The sequence below is a fragment of the Martes martes genome (assembly GCF_963455335.1).
Source record: "Martes martes genome assembly, chromosome: 5".
Lineage (NCBI taxonomy): Eukaryota > Metazoa > Chordata > Mammalia > Carnivora > Mustelidae > Martes > Martes martes.
Window position 1 is genome coordinate 133999401 of NC_137892.1, and position 15616 is coordinate 134015016.

A 15616-nucleotide genomic window follows, 5' to 3' on the forward strand; every position below is an offset into this window, starting at 1 on the left:
TGGGTAGAGGGAGAAGCAGACTCTCTGCTGAGCAGGGAGCCCGATGCAGGACTCGATCCCAGGACCCTGGGATCATGACCCGAGCTAAAGGCAGATGCTTAATTGACAAAGCCACCCAGGCATTTTGAACATTTACTGTTTTTGTACTCTGTTTCCAACTTTAGTTCTTCCTTGATTTCTGTTTGTTGGAATCATTCTCTTTTATGAGATCTTAATTATGAAGAGAAAGTGGGAGAGTGAAAAGCACTGAAATGATAGGAGATGCAGGTTCTAGATTTACCTCTCTGATCATTTATTACCTATGGCAAGTTACTTCACTTTCTGGGGTTTATGTTTATTTATCAGTAGAACAAAGGGTTGGATGAGATGATTTCCAGTATTATTTCCAAATTTTAAGTGCATTTATTCTATGATTTTAATATAGAGGGATTAATTTTTGTCACTAGGGAATGATGTTTATTGAGTCCTATGGTTATTAGTTTATTGGGCTTTTAGCTTTGGATTGCAAGACTGATGAGTAACTGTGTACCGTACCCAATCTTGATTAGCCATCAGGAGAATACATACTGTAAGGAAAAAAGGCAAATGGTTTAACACAGACTCATCACCTCTATTGTAGAAAGTATTCAGCATAAAGATGGTTTTGGCAGCTGGTCATTGGTCTCAAAGAAGCAAATTAAATACTATTAAACTTTTGGGGGGTGTCATGGATTATAATACATTGAAATTTTTTTTGTCCAGATGAAATTACTGAAGCCAAATCAGGGACTGCTACTCCACAGAGATCGGGATCCGTAAGCAACTATCGATCTTGCCAAAGGAATGATTCAGATGCTGAGGCTCAAGGAAAATCCTCAGAAGCTTCTCTTACCTCATCTATGACCTCACTTGACTCTTCTCCTGTTGACTTAACTCCAAGACCTGGAAGTCACACAATAGAATTTTTTGAGATGTGTGCAAATCTAATTAAAATTCTTGCACAGTAAACCTAAAACTTTGCTTATTTCTTTGATAGCAATAAGCATGCATAATAAATAATAGCCAAATGCTTCCATATATAATCAAGTTATACCTAATTATAACTGAGGATTGGCCTTTTGGAATGCAGTTTGCACAGGAATTGGAATATGATTAATAGTTAAAAGCCTAATGTGCAAAAATGAATTAAGATAATTTTGTTCATTGTTCAGTAGGCATATAGCATAATGTAATATTCACAATGAATTATAGGTCTCTCAGGCTCACTTGATATTTGGCTATTTTATATTTAGTGTACACAGGGCTTTGTAGAATATTAATTTACCATAAAGGCCTTCATATATTATTACATGTTGATGTGTTATATAACTGCTTCATAAATTTATTCAATAAATATTTGCCTAGAATCCCCAGAGATCTTTATAGGTGATTTTGTTTTGGGGGCTCCTTATCGTCTCAAATAGCAAGTATCTTCTAACAGTAGTGACAGTCTGGATGACTATTCCATATCTCTTCCCTTAATATTTTTTAGTATCTGGTGAGCACATCAAAGATATTAGACACAATTAAAATTTTCTCTTTAGCTTGGTAAGTCCAAAAATGCACAGAACTTATATATTCAGATACTCTAGGCACGAAGGTAAATCTTAGTTAAATCTTACATTCTGTATATAAATCTCTTTTTGTCACAAGAGTTGAGTTGCATATACTATAAATCATGATTTTGTCAATCTCACAAAGTTCGCTGCTCATGTCAGTATTGAATGTATATAAAAAGTTTCTAGTCATTCATTTATGTATCTTTTAAATTGATTTAGCACACAGAAAGAACATTTCTTACAAACTGTTTAAATGCTCAGATATGAGTTTTTCTCCCAAATTTTATTGTGAACATTTTTAAAAACAGAAAAATTGAAAGGCTGCAGGGTGATCACATGTGTATCTACCACTTAGATTCCACATTGGTCAATGTTTTGCCATGTTTGGTTTATATCTATACATGTATATAGATATAGTTGTGTATATATATGTGTGTGTGTGTTTGTGTGTGTGTGTGTGTGTGTGTATGCTTTTTCCCCCTGAACCACTTGGCTGTTGCTGACATAATCACCCTCAACATTTCAAGCATTTCCTAAAAATAATGACATTTTCCTAAAACACAAAATTAGTAATTCCCTAATGTCATCTAACCATGCCCCAGCTGCCCTCCAAATTTCTTATTATAGCTCATTATTTCAAACCAGGATTCAGTGAAAGTTTACACATTGCATTTAGTTATGTCTCCTTAGTCAGATAGGACATTATTATTTCAGTATAATATGGAACAGGTTGGTTAGTGCTTCTAAATGGTCACATACGTTTTGGATTTTAATCACTTTTTAAAAAGTAGCATTATGGGAACTGCCTAAAGATGGTTAAATAATTTTTGTAAGATCTCTATATTTTCTTTTCCTTCCTCTTTCCTTTTTCCTAGTAGCATTCCGTAATAGTTGTAAATGAAAATTTAAAGTCATATCAGTTAAAATTGGTGTCCTGTGTATGCTAATAATAAAAAATACTATATCATCCATAATTGCCTTATACTATTTTAACTTCAAGGTATTGATTTTTTTGGTATCGATCATTTTTCCATTGCAAAAGAGCTATCTTATTTCTCATTTCATACCTTTGTATTATAGACAAGTTTTTGGCAAATACAGTGAGCACCTATGTATTCAGACAGTAATGTACTCAAGTGTCTCGATAGCTTGCATACTTAACTGTCGTAGATTTGGTTCCAGCGCCCCTAGAAACATGCACTGAATTCATAGAAAAATCTTGTTTCTTTTTGTCCAGGGCTTCTCTATTCAACTTAGAATCTGAAAGCTGTATAAACTAATAGGAGTTCAACTTAAATAATAAATTCACAAGTGTATTTATAACTTGTATGTGGCCCCGTGTTTTGGGGAATATTGGCTTAATGTAGGGTCTGTAAAATGCAGCATTATGTTCCTGATGTTAAGAACAGAAGACTATTTTTAAAGTTACAGATTTGTATATAGAACTAAGGCATCTTCATAATGTCTCTATAAGCTGTTGAGGGGACTTGGGGAGAACAAAAGGAGGAACCAATTAAACAGGACCTTCTAAAAATTGTTAATTTTGTAAACTTTGCTTCTTATTAAGTTATTGTGATTCCTTTTAGTTACTGAATTTTATTTTGAAGATATTTAAATATTGTACAAATAGTATGATAAACGCACAGATTATTGCAGTAAATTCTTTTTTAAGCTGGGATATTTGAAATGACAACTTTTGGTTGAATATGTCAAGGTTGCATCAGAACTTTCAAAAACTTGTAGTTTGCAAATTCTTACTGAAGATAAAGGGAGTCAATGCAAATGATTTTTAATCTTTTTTTATTATCTTTTCAGCAATTTATATTTTTTGTGATTTTCTGCAACCATATTTTTACTTTGTCTTGACAACTAAAAGATGTATAAGGTTTTTGCCAGAAATGTACTGTATACATAGTTTTAAATATAACAGATTTTACTGATATGTAAAAAATTTTGCCATTAAAATAAATGATTTCTCACCGAGAGGAACTTTTCTACAGGTTGGGGGATATGGGAGCTTAATATATCTAATTTAATTTCACTGAAATAAACTCCATTGCTTTTACTTTGATTATATTTTCTCTTGAGATGCGTTTGTAGTTTTTCAGAGTTTTACATTATTTTATACAAAAAGATGAGAGCACACTCTCCATCCCTCCTTCCCTGCTTTTTGACCTTGCAGTGCTACCACTTACATGAATGAATGCTTGGTGGACTGTGGACTGTGGCTGGATGGAGAGCTCCGTGCATCTGTGCTCTGACTGGCACCTTCCGAATGAGAGACAAGTGTGTTGTGTAAATCTTTTCCCCTAACTCTTGTCCATCTTCTCCACCCACAGCAGAAATCTCATTTTCATTGTGAATTCTCCTGACAAGGTGACTGAAGTTCCACGTACAACATAACTATATGTTGGTGACAGGGTAGAAATCAATCTTCGTAGTACAGTATCTCTGAGATGTGTTCATGTTTGTTTTGACTGGGGTATATTTAAGCATATAATTTAAAATACTTTGATTTAAAAAATGGGTGATAAAGAAAAACATCATTTTTCATGTTACATTGTGCTTAAATTTTTTAACTTCATAGCAGACCACCTGTGCATCTTTTTGACAATGTGTCTAAATATAAAATACAGTGCTTAAACACATCTTAGCATTCAAATGTGATCTTTGTCTCAACTAAATTACTGATTTTTTTTATTTCATCTAAAAACCACCTGAACAAAAAATATTAAGATGAATACAATAAAAGCCAATGTAGTTACCCATTTTCTTTGTTGTCAACATTCGATCTGGTTAGAATTCCACTACTGTTAAAATTCAACTATAATGAAATCTTATATCCCATATGGCATCATTAGGCAGGGCTTGATTGAGCTAGATTGTTGGCATTCTAAATCTTTAAAATAGTTTGACAGTTGTAACAAAACAGTACTAAAGAATGTTATGAATAGCACGTAAGATTGTTCTTTAGGGAATTCCTAAGTTGCTCTAGATATTTATTTTCCCTAACTCTATAAAATTGTACAATAAATTTTCTTGTTTGAAAAATCAATATTTATTGAACTGTCCTATTGTAGACAAATAGGGTGTTCTATTTATTGTGAGTGCCAATAAATGGTAACCCTGACAAACTTAGAGGATTTCCAGCAACTTGGAAGATGATCATATTGTCAATTAACAGCATGAGAAATGTATTAAATATACTAATAGGTACTTCAAGTTCATAGGCTTAAGTAAGTGGTAGGTAGTGTGAAAACTTGGTGTGGGAAGTCGCCTTTATCAGCGTAAAACTATTTGAGAGTTTTAGGAAAAGATCCCTAGAAAGGGGTACACTTTCAAGTACCATTTAATAATTTGCACTGCAAACTATATCCCCTCAAATAGCTACTATGAACCAAGCGCTAAGAATGTGACCATAAGGCATTAACCTGCAGTGAGTGTCTTGTCAGGGAGATACGTGTTTTTAAAGGCTTATAGAAGTATGTAACTTAGAAAAGTACACAAATCATAAATATTTGGCTTGATGGATTTTCAGTGTTTTAGGTTTGCAGTGAACACGGCCATGTCAGCTTCTCCCCATATTAAGAAACATGCTACTACCTTTGTTTCTTTCATAATATCAGAAGTTATATACTTCTATATGATACACTTCTATGATATGACAGTATATTCTTGGCAACACCATGAACTGTTTTTCTTGAAGTTAATGGGCTCCATTTGTTTACTTTCAGGGTAAGGCCTATCACAAACCCAAGCCTGAATAACCAACTGGACGGCTGGTTGTTTTTCTAAATAAGAGTTGTATTCCACAAAAACGTATCTATTTCAGTTTAAAATTAAACTCCCAAGTGCTTTTACTTGAGACATCGCACTTCAATACGCAGCAGCAGTACTTTATGAGCATCAAGGGTCATTTTAATAAAATAAGTTTTACTGCTTCATGAAGGATATATAGATATATTTTTTAAAGATTTTATTTATTTATTTATTTGACACAGAGAGAGAGAGATTGCAAGTAGGCAGAGCAGCAAGCAGAGAGAGAGGGGGAAGCAAGCAGGCTCCCTGCTGAGCAGAGCCTGATGTGGGGCTGGATCCCAGGACTCTGATATCATGACCTGAGGAGAAGGCAGAGGCTTTAACCCACTGAACCACCCAGGCGCCCCAGTGAAGGATATTCTTGAGTGGCCCTCTTTTTTTTTTTTTTTTAAATTATTTATTTATTTATTTATTTATTTATTTTTTGGGTACTATGAGTGTGGTGGAGAAGAATACAAGGACAGCTAGCACAATTTGGTATCATTGCCTTGATGGCTGAGCTGCCATCAGTTTTACACACCACTGCTTTTCCGTTACCAGTGCAACGTCAACATTGTGAAATGGCAAATGATGTCTTACTGTGAACAGTAAGATAATTTGAAAAGGTCTTGGCAACCCTCGGGGGTCTGAGGCTTACCTCGGAGCATCATTGTTCCACAACAGCGGTTCTCAACGGGGCAGGGGTGGGGGAACGATTTTCCTTCCAGGGACATCTGGCAGTGACTGGAGACAATTCTGGTTGTCACAACAGGTGGTAGAGGTGGTGGGAGTGGATGCGAATGGGATCGAGTGGGTAGATTCCAGGGATGCCGCTGAACATCCCACCCCGCACAGGAGAGCCTCCCTTTCCCCAGCAAAGATGATGCAGTTTGAAATATAACGCTGAGGTTGAGAAAGCCTGGTCTACAGAAATGATCTTCCTTTGCACAAGTTAGCTACTTCGGTAAATGGACAATCCTAATTTTTCAATTTCCTAAACAGTTCCCTGCGTTACATTTTCCCACTTAATTATTTTCAAGACACAAACCACAGGACTTTCAGGTTATACTTCTTACGGGCCCAACTTACCTATTTTTTCCAAAGTGAAGCCTACAGTTGAACCACGGGCCTCTCTCCCCGACCTGCTCCCCTGGACTCCTTTCCCGTGGAGTTTTGCTTCTGTCCTTTGTGTCTGGCCGGTCTCTTAGGTAGGCTGTAAAGTCCTTTAGGGCAGGGTCCTAACGTAATGGGATGAAGTACTCCCAAATCTTTTCCCCCAGCCTCGACTGTTTCACCGGCGTACTGAACGGGGCGCGCAGTCTGGCTGGGGCTGCCTCTCCCTGCGCGCCCCTCTACCTGCGCAGCCCTAGTTTCCCGCGCTCACGCGCCGCGGTCGCCCTTGCGCCACACGCTCCCGGCGGCTACTAGAGGGCGCTCGGGGCGCGCGTGGCTCAAACTACAAATCCCAGAGGGTAGTGGGGTGGGGACGGCCGCAGTGACCTCTGGGATTTGTGGTCCCGAGAAAGGGATTGGCAACCACAAGGGCTCTGAGAGTCGCCGCTTCCCTGCCCGTCTCTCGGCGTGGTTCCGACGCCCCGGGTCGGCCAGGTCAGTTTCTTGGGAGACCTGGCTCCAAAGGCAGGCCGGTAGGAGGTCCGGCATGGTAGCTTCCGGTTCCGGTGGGTAAAGGCGAGCACAATGTAAACACGGGCCCAGGGGAGTGGTCATCAGGTAAGTGGGGTTTACGCTGACCGTGGTGGAAGCTGGAGGAAGAATTGCTACACGAGGCTGGTGCGTCTGGTGGTTAGGGGGAAAAGGAGCTTCAGACGTCGGAGTTGACACCCAACAGGGGTGTGGGCAGAGCGGGGACGCTAAGGTTGGTCTCTGGAGACGAGCAGTTCCAGGGGGTCAGGCCCTCCCTTACGCCTGCGTCAGGAGCGGCTTCCGCGTCTCCACGGCGGCCGGGGCGGCTTTGACCTTCCCTTAGCGGTGGGAGGAGCGGACCCGAGCTTGCTTCCCACCCCGCGATGGGGGTGTCTGCTGCTGAGCACGGCCTGGTGAACTCGCAGGTGACGTCCAGGGCAGCCTTTATGAACTTCGCACGGGGAACTTGCTAATAATACAGGTTTCTCTGTTACGGTGCCATTTTCGGGTAAATCGCTTCTTGAGTTTCTTAGCTCTGAGTACATCCCGGTACCCGAAGGATGCTGTTTCGGTTTCCTAAGGGGTGTTCATCTGGTGGTTTCTCGTCTTAGGTGCTGCATCCTCCAATGCAGTGAAGACATGCATTCTGGGCTTGTGGCTGGTAGAACTGTCCAGCCGTCCACAGTAATTGAAAGCCTGCCGTAAGGATCGTTGGACCAACAGAAGAATTTAGAACCCAGCTTTGTTGTTTAGGGTTTTCATGGTGTTCATTAACTATAAGTCTGTATAAAATGAATTTGTGTTGTTTCGTGAGTTTAACGGGAAACCTATATGATTATGGTTTACCCATATGACTTCTTATCCAGGTGAAAAACATAAGGGCTGGGATGTTGGCACCTTGTGCATCTAACTATAGACTCAGGAAAGCCTTATTTATAAGAAGTTTTTAATTTGACGTTCAGATAACCTTAGAGGAACAACAAACTAGTACTAATTAAGATACCTGAATCAACTCTGAGTGTTCAGTTTTTCAGGTTAGAGACTGTTTTGCATATATCCTAAGACTCAACCCTCCTTTTAAGGCTGGCCAACTTTTATTCTTCAAAACTTACCAGCCTCCCCTCCAGGAAGCCTCAAGTGTCTCCATTGAAGTCATCGTATCTTTTTTTTTTTTTTAAGATTTTATTTATTTGCCAGAGAGAGAGAGAGAACACACAAGCAGGCAGAGAGGCAGGCAGAGGCAGCGAGAGAAGCAGGCTCCCTGCCGCGCAAGGAACCCGATGCGGGACTCGATCCTAGGACCCTGGGATCATGACCTGCGCCGAAGGCAGGGACTTAACCAACTGAGCCACCCAGGCGTCCCCATACTATCCTTTTTTACTCTCTAATAACACTTATTCTGGAGTGTATTGACTCTACTCTTGTGGTCTCCAGACAGTTTTGAAGAAAATACAAAACTCTGCTAATGGTCTTGGTAACAGATTCATGCTTTTTAACCTTGAGTGGGCCCCTGATACTGTTTGCTATCTTTATTCATCCCTTACTGTTGCTTTTCCTGTTTTCCCATTCTCTATAGTGACTACTTTGGAACTTTTCTATTCTTCGCAAGTACTCAAAACTGTTTCTTTTCCCTTTACTTGGAGCTGCCTATTTCTCTGGGAAATGTGAAGCTTAGGGATAGGAAATCCTTCATTTATTTTTTCCCCCTATCCCTGAACTTGCCTGTGCTTTTCACTCAATATTAACTCTTGTTTGAGAGGAATGTATTCTTTTCGCTCTCTTCAAGGCTAAACTTGTCAACTACTAGCGGTCATCAGGCCTTTTATACACATGTAACCTCATTCTCGCCTGACCTCCACAGCCTCTGACCTCTAGAAGAGCTTAAAGGATTTGTGGAGGAAGATGGGAGAGACACCCAAGGCAGTGTTGTGTGTGACAATGGTTTGGGTTGGAGGTCTCTCTGTTCCTTTTTCCTTTCCTCTCCACCTTAACCCCTGCTCCCAATAATATATAGACTCGACTGATGATTTTTAATGTAATTTCCCTACATAAATATACCAAGTTTTCCTCTGTTAACGGGGTTCCCACATTACCTGGTTCCTCACATTGCTGATTTAGAAACAAAGTTCCATTTGGTAACTTGAAGCCAGAAAATGTAATTGTCCTCGTTCTTGTCATAGGGACAATTATAAACACTAGAGTTCTTAATCTAGATATCTTAACCTGGTATCTTATGAGATCTTCCTAATGATTTATTCTTTTACACTGTCTTAACTCTGTGCCTCTGGCTTTCTGTTCCAATGTAACCACACTTCATTTTGAGTCATTTCTTGGTTCTTCCCCTAAGTTACTTAAAGTCCTCTTGAAACATAGGGAACTCATATTATATATATCATATAATATATCTCCTATATTATGATGGGTCTGGGAAGAGAGTTTGGCATTGTCCTAATTCCCCACTGTATCTTATAATACATTACCCCTCTGGGCTTTTTGAACAATCCCTGCTCCAGTGGAAAGCATGTGGTTCACATTTATCTGCCTATGCATGCATTTCTTGGTTGCTACAATGTATTGAACCTTCCTTGTATTCATTAGAACTTAGGCACATGACCTGTAATTTTCCTACCCCTCCAAGTTCTGCCTTTATCTTGGGCCTTTCCATGTGAATAACTTCATAGTCCCTTTTACTTTTTTGTCCCCTTTCTTCGATTGATTACTTGTATTTTAGTTCAGCCATGTGCATCGGTGATGAAGACCTTGACATCTGCTAGAACTTATTCATTATTTCATTTCTCTCTCTCCCTTACTCCCAAATGCCCATTCTTTGATAGTGTTACAAACACCTCTGCTTCATGGCTTTTCCTTATGCCCCTAGTGATTATAATCACCTCAGGGTTATAGACTCCCTTAAGAATGGAATGAAAGCTTAGACACTCTTCTCCAGAATGCACACAAACATAGAAATATATATATATATACCATTCCAGGAATTTCTCGGTGTCTTTAAGCTCATCCATGCACATAGTAAGAGTTCTTGAATTCCTCAGTAAATCCCTTCTCTAAATACGTAATTTGTTGAGTGCTTCTATGGTTTTCTTTCATTTTGTCTCACCAGTTGTCCTTTCTTTCTTATCCTTTACATTTGTGTATCATTGCTGATTTACAAAACAGCTCAACATGTGTTATCTTTTAGATTTACCCAGTAGTTCTGTGAATTAAGTTATTTACCAAGTTTGACTCTTTTAAAAACGTTTTTATGGTGGAAAATTTCAAATGTGTATGAGAAAGGAAAGTACAAGAAATCCTGTGTATGTATCACCTAACGTTACCAATTATCAACCCAGAGCAATCTTTTCATCTATATTTCTCCTCTGTTGCAACCACACCCCTGGTGATCACTTTGAAAAAAATTTCTAGATATCATTTAATCTCATGAAATATTTTAGTATATATTCCTAAAAGATAAGCATTCTTTTTATAAACATTAAGTATAATAGTATTATCATACCTTAAACAATAGTGATAATTCCTTGATATCATCGAATATCAAACCAGTGTTCTGGTTTCCCCTATTATTTCATAAATATTTCCTCCCCATTGGCTTCTTTGAATCCAGAGCTAAACAAGATGCATAGGTTATGTTTAGTTAGTATGTCTCTGAAGTCTCTTTAATCTCCCATCTTTCTCTTTTTTCCTGGAAGTTTGTTTCTTGAAGAAACCAGTTTTATTTTTCTTCAGTTTTTTTTTAAATTTGCTGTCTTCATCTCCAACATGTTATCTAGCATGCTCATCCACATCTCAGGTTTCTTATAAACTGGTAGAGTTTGGTACGCTCAGTCTGATTAAGAATTAGTTTTTGCCTTCATAGGTCCAACATTTGTGACCTTCATAGGAACTTCATTGGTGGTATGGCCCTTCAACCAGGAGATACTGTCCAGTTGGCTTCCTTTATGATGTTAGCAACCTTTGTTGACTATTGCCTTGGTCCACCATTTAATTAGGAGTTTAAAAAGTGGTGCCAGTCTGATTCTGTTATCCCTTCTTCACCTATTATTTGGAGAACTTCTATAAAAGGCCAAGTTTGAATTTTAAAGCTGTTTCTTTGTAATTTCCCAGAATGGCTTCCTTTGGATGGAAGAGGAAAATTGGCGAGAAGGTCTCAAAGGTGACTTCCCAGCAGTTTGAAGCTGAAGCTGCCGATGAGAAGGATGTAGTTGAGAATGAAGAAGGGAACTGGCTTCATTCCATTAAACGAAGGAAAGAAATGCTTTCTGAGGGCTGCGCTGAGAAGAGTAAGCAGCTGAAGGATGAAGGAGCCAGTTTGGCTGAAAATAAAAGGTATGTTTTTAGGGTTTTCTTATAGAGAACGGTTAACATTTGTGTCAGTGATGAGATGAAGAGCTATGAATTCTATAAATTCATGTCTTAAAATTCTGATCTAGATGCTAAATTAATCAATTAAATAAGTTTTAAAGACACCTTTAAACATGCCCATGGAGTCTGAAAGTTTGTAGAAGAGTCTCTAAGATGCTTGGAATGTCTACTTTGCCATCGCTTTTGTTTTGTCTGAAGAAGAGTAAATGCTGAGTAAAATGTAATCCACGTTCTTGGTTGGTAGGAGATAGTTTAATTTCTGAAAACTTTCTCCTTGTGTATTTATATACCAGACAAATTGGGTGTTTCCTGAAGGGCTTTGAGGGCATGTACTTTTTTTTTTTTTTTTTAAAGATGTTCAGTTATCCTTTTTCATTGGCTTTTATTCAATAAATATGGTTGTGCTTAGGAATTTGATAATAATTTCACTTATCTTCAGCCCTTATTCAGCTAAGCACTTATGCTCTTGCTGTTTACCCTTTACTTTTTTCTGTTTCCCTTTTTTTCCTACATTCTTGTTCCTTTTCTCCTGTCTCTGGTTAGGTCTTTCTGTGGGACCAAAAATCATTCTTTCACAAATCAGTGGGGACTGAACCCATTGGCTAGGAGATTCGATAGAGAAAGCTGGAATTTTCTATATAGGAAAAGAAAATGGTCTGTATCTAATACCACATACAAATATGGACTCTAGAGAGCCAAAAAAAAAAAAAAAACTTAGTGTGAAGTGTAAAACTACACAGTTAATGAAAGAAAATATGGAAGGGTATCTTTATAACCTAGAGGTGGAAAAGGACATTTGTATTTTTAAAAATTTCAAATCTACATTAGAGTTAAAATAATAGTTCAACCCCTGTATTCCCTCTAGCTAGATAAAAAATTCCTAAGAACTGCTTTATTTATCTATTTCTATACATACATATACATACACTGACATGTAATTATACATTTACAGTTTTTTTTGTGATGTCTGAAAGTAAGTTGTAGACGTAACACCTCTCTCCTAATTTAGCATGCTTTTTGTAAGAATAAGGATATTTTGGGTCCCCTGGCTAGCTCAGTAAAGTGTGCAGCTCCTGAGCTGTAGGTCGTGAGTTTGAACCTCATGTTGGATATAGAGTCTACTTAAAAAAAAAAAAAAAAAGAATATTCTCTTACTACACACTGTAACTATCAAAGCTGTGAACATTAACAATTCAGTAAACTAATACGCAGTCCACATTTAGATTTTTCTAATTTTCATTGAAATGTCTTTTACAGTTTTTTTGTTTGTTTGTTTGTTTGTTTGTTTTGTTTTGTTTTTAAATCAGGATCCAGTCAGAGTTCACACATTCATTTCATGGTTATAGCTCTTTAGTGTCTACTTAGGTCCCCTACTTTATCCCCAATGATAGTGACTTTTTTGAAGAGTCTAGACCAATTTTCTATTTAATTGTTCCTTATGGATGTCATTTATCTTGTTCCTCTATTTCATGTGTTTCTTCTTAACTGAGGTATGGAGATTTGATTTAGATTCTGATTGACTTTTTGGCAAGAGTACTTAATAGGTTTGTACTTTCTATTGTATCATATTGGGAGAGAAGTAACATCAGGTTGTCATCAATGCAGCCATTTGAAAGACGTCATGCCTATATCAGTTTACTGTGTTTAATATCTGCTGAAAGTCATGTTTTAATAAAACTATTGAAATATTGGAGTGCCCGGATGGCTCAGTCAGTTAAGCCTCTGCCCTCAGCTCAGGTCATGATCTCAGAGTCTTGGGATTAATCCCTGCATCAGTCTCCCTGCTCAGCAGGGAGTCTGCTTCTCCCACTCTCCGCTCATGCTCTCTCTGTATCTCTCAAATAAAATCTTAAATAAAATCTTGAAACATTTATCCTTGGGAATGAAATACATTAAGAGAATTATACTAACCAACATGAGGAGTGTTGTTTTTTTATTTGCACTAAGGATATGATTTTGAGAAGATATATATATGGTCGGCAGGAGTAGTATCTGAATAGGTCTGAGTTTAGGACAATACCCTTCAGGTCATCCAGAGATCTAAAATCAGGCCTGTGTGCCTTTGACTGGTAACTTCCATGTTGTAATGAAAAATTTGAGAAATTAAAAGTAGTACTGACGGGCACCTGGGTGGCTCAGTGGGTTAAGCCTCTGCCTTCGGCTCAGGTCTTGATCTCAGGGTCCTGGGATCGAGCCCTGCATTGGGCTCTCTGCTCAGTGAGGGGCCTGCTTCCCCCTCCCTCTCTGCCTGTCTCTCTGCCTGCTTGTGATCTCTCTCTCTGCATCCAAAAAAAAAAAAAAAAAGAAAGAAAAGAAAAGAAAGTAGTACTGAACAAAAAGCAGTTTTCTTCTCTTTGTTCTTTTTTTTCTTCTTCCTTAATTAAAATTGCTCAGGGTGGGTGTAAGTTTCCTTGTTAGTCATTTTTGTTGTGAATGAGATTTGAAGAAACAACATTTTAGTTTCTAGCTCTGTTTTTATTTTTGATTTTAGAGTAATCTTTTATTAATATATTTTAATATAAAACATCAGATGGTGTCTAGACTATAGTATATTAGCACCTCAAATTGGAAATGAATGATGGAAAATAAATAACGATCAAGGACAATTAACATGTTATATTCTGAATCCTACTTCTGATATTTTAGGCATAAAAAGCTTTCTTTTGGGGTGCCTGGATGGCTCAGTTAAGCGTCTGCCTTTGGCTTGGGTCATGATCCCAGGGTCCCGCGGTTGAGTCCAACTTCCAGCTCCCTGCTCAGTGGGGAGTCTGCTTTTCCCTCTTCACTTCCCCCTGCTCATGATCTCTCTCTCTCTCACACTCGCACTCTCTCAAAGAAATAAAATCTTAAAAAAAAAAAAAAGTTTTCGGGGCACCTGGGTGGCTCAGTGGGTTAAGCCACTGCCTTCGGCTCAGGTCATGATCTCAGGGTCCTGGGATCGAGACCCGGATCGAGACCCGCATCGAGACCCGCATCGGGCTCTCTGCTCAGCGGGGGGCCTGCCTCCCCTACCCCACCGCCCCACCGCCTGCCTCTCTGCCTACTTGTGATCTCTCTCTCTGTCAAATAAATAAATAAAATCTTTTTTTAAAAAAAGTAGAACTTTTCAAGATTGACCGTTCTTAGAAGAAAACCCACTATAAATTTTCCGCATTTATGAAATCATTTTCAGAACATCGATAAAACATCTTTAGAAATTCCTGTAAGTGCCTGTTAAAAGTTCATTAACTTTGTTTATGCCTTTTTCTCTAGACCACACTAGTGTGCAGGAGAGAAAAGCTATTCAGTTATTACCATGGGAGTCTCTCTGAATTTCCTGTGGTACAAGGGAGATAGCAACTCTGTAGATAAACAAAATAACTCTTGTTTTCTGCCTGCATGTCAAAACATTGAGTCGTTTCACCGAAATCAGCTGGGTTCGGTGCTTTATTTTGAATGGAGAACACTGTGAAATGATAGTGTATTTTTGCTGGTCAGCATTTGTTTTGGAGTAATATATACACAGCTTTAGAAGATAACTAAACAAAATAAAAGGAATCTAGTGGGACTGAACAGTTTGGCTACTCTGTGCCAAAACTAAATAGAAATAATAGTTTAAAAAGACCTAAGATAATATTAAACTTGATTTAAGTAATATGAGGAGTAAAAAATAATTCGAGGAGGAATAGTGAAGCTAAATTTAAAAAAAAAAAACAGGGGCGCCCGGGTGGCTCAGTGGGTTAAAGCCTCTGCCTTCAGCTCAGGTCATGATCTCAGGGTCCTGGAATCAAGCCCCGCATCGGGCTCTCTGCTCAGCAGGGAGCCTGCTTCCCTTCCTCTCTTTCTGCCTGCCTTTCTGCCTACTTGTGATCTCTATCTGATAAATAAAAAAAATCTTTAAAAAACAAAACAAAACAGGATTGCCTGGGTGGCTCAGTTGGTTAAGCTGCTGCCTTCAGCTCAGGTTATGATCCGAGGGTCCTGGGATTGAGTCCCATATTGGGCTCCTTGCTCAGTGGGGAGCCTGCTTCTCTTTGGGGCGCCTGGGTGGCTCAGTGCGTTAAACCTCTGCCTTTGGCTCAGGTCATGATCTCAGGGTCCTGGGATCGAGCCCTGCATCGGGCTCTTTGCTCAGCAGGGAGCCTGTTCCCCTCTCCCCCTCTGCCTGCCTCTATGCCTACTTGTGATCTCTCTCTTACTCTGTCATATAAATAAATAAAATCTTTTAAAAAACAAAATAA

At 38.7% G+C, this 15616-nt stretch overlaps 2 protein-coding genes across 13 annotated transcripts in view; both read left to right on the plus strand.

Annotated features, from left to right (window-relative positions):
* Window positions 1-3648, plus strand: part of PRKAA1 (protein kinase AMP-activated catalytic subunit alpha 1) — a gene marked incomplete at its 5' end in the record, with an annotated part of 31289 nt that extends 27641 nt beyond the window's left edge. For all 7 annotated transcript variants that reach the window (XM_080803897.1, XM_080803898.1, XM_080803902.1 and 4 more), the window contains one exon: window positions 742-3648. In XM_080803897.1, coding sequence (XP_080660023.1) covers window positions 742-986 — 245 coding nt within the window. In that variant the 3' untranslated portion in view covers window positions 987-3648. The remainder of the gene's footprint in view (window positions 1-741) is intronic.
* Window positions 3649-6885: 3237 nt separating this feature from the next.
* TTC33 (tetratricopeptide repeat domain 33) overlaps window positions 6886-15616 on the plus strand; it is a 32072-nt gene continuing 23341 nt past the window's right edge. Inside the window, exons 1-2 of one of the 6 annotated variants that reach the window (XM_080804874.1) lie at window positions 6886-6983; window positions 11139-11360. In XM_080804874.1, coding sequence (XP_080661000.1) covers window positions 11140-11360 — 221 coding nt within the window. In that variant the 5' untranslated portion in view covers window positions 6886-6983; window position 11139. Of the gene's footprint in view, window positions 7252-7334; window positions 7528-11138; window positions 11361-15616 lie in introns of those variants that run through there. The other 5 variants (XM_080804873.1, XM_080804872.1, XM_080804875.1 and 2 more) reach the window with 5 other exon arrangements.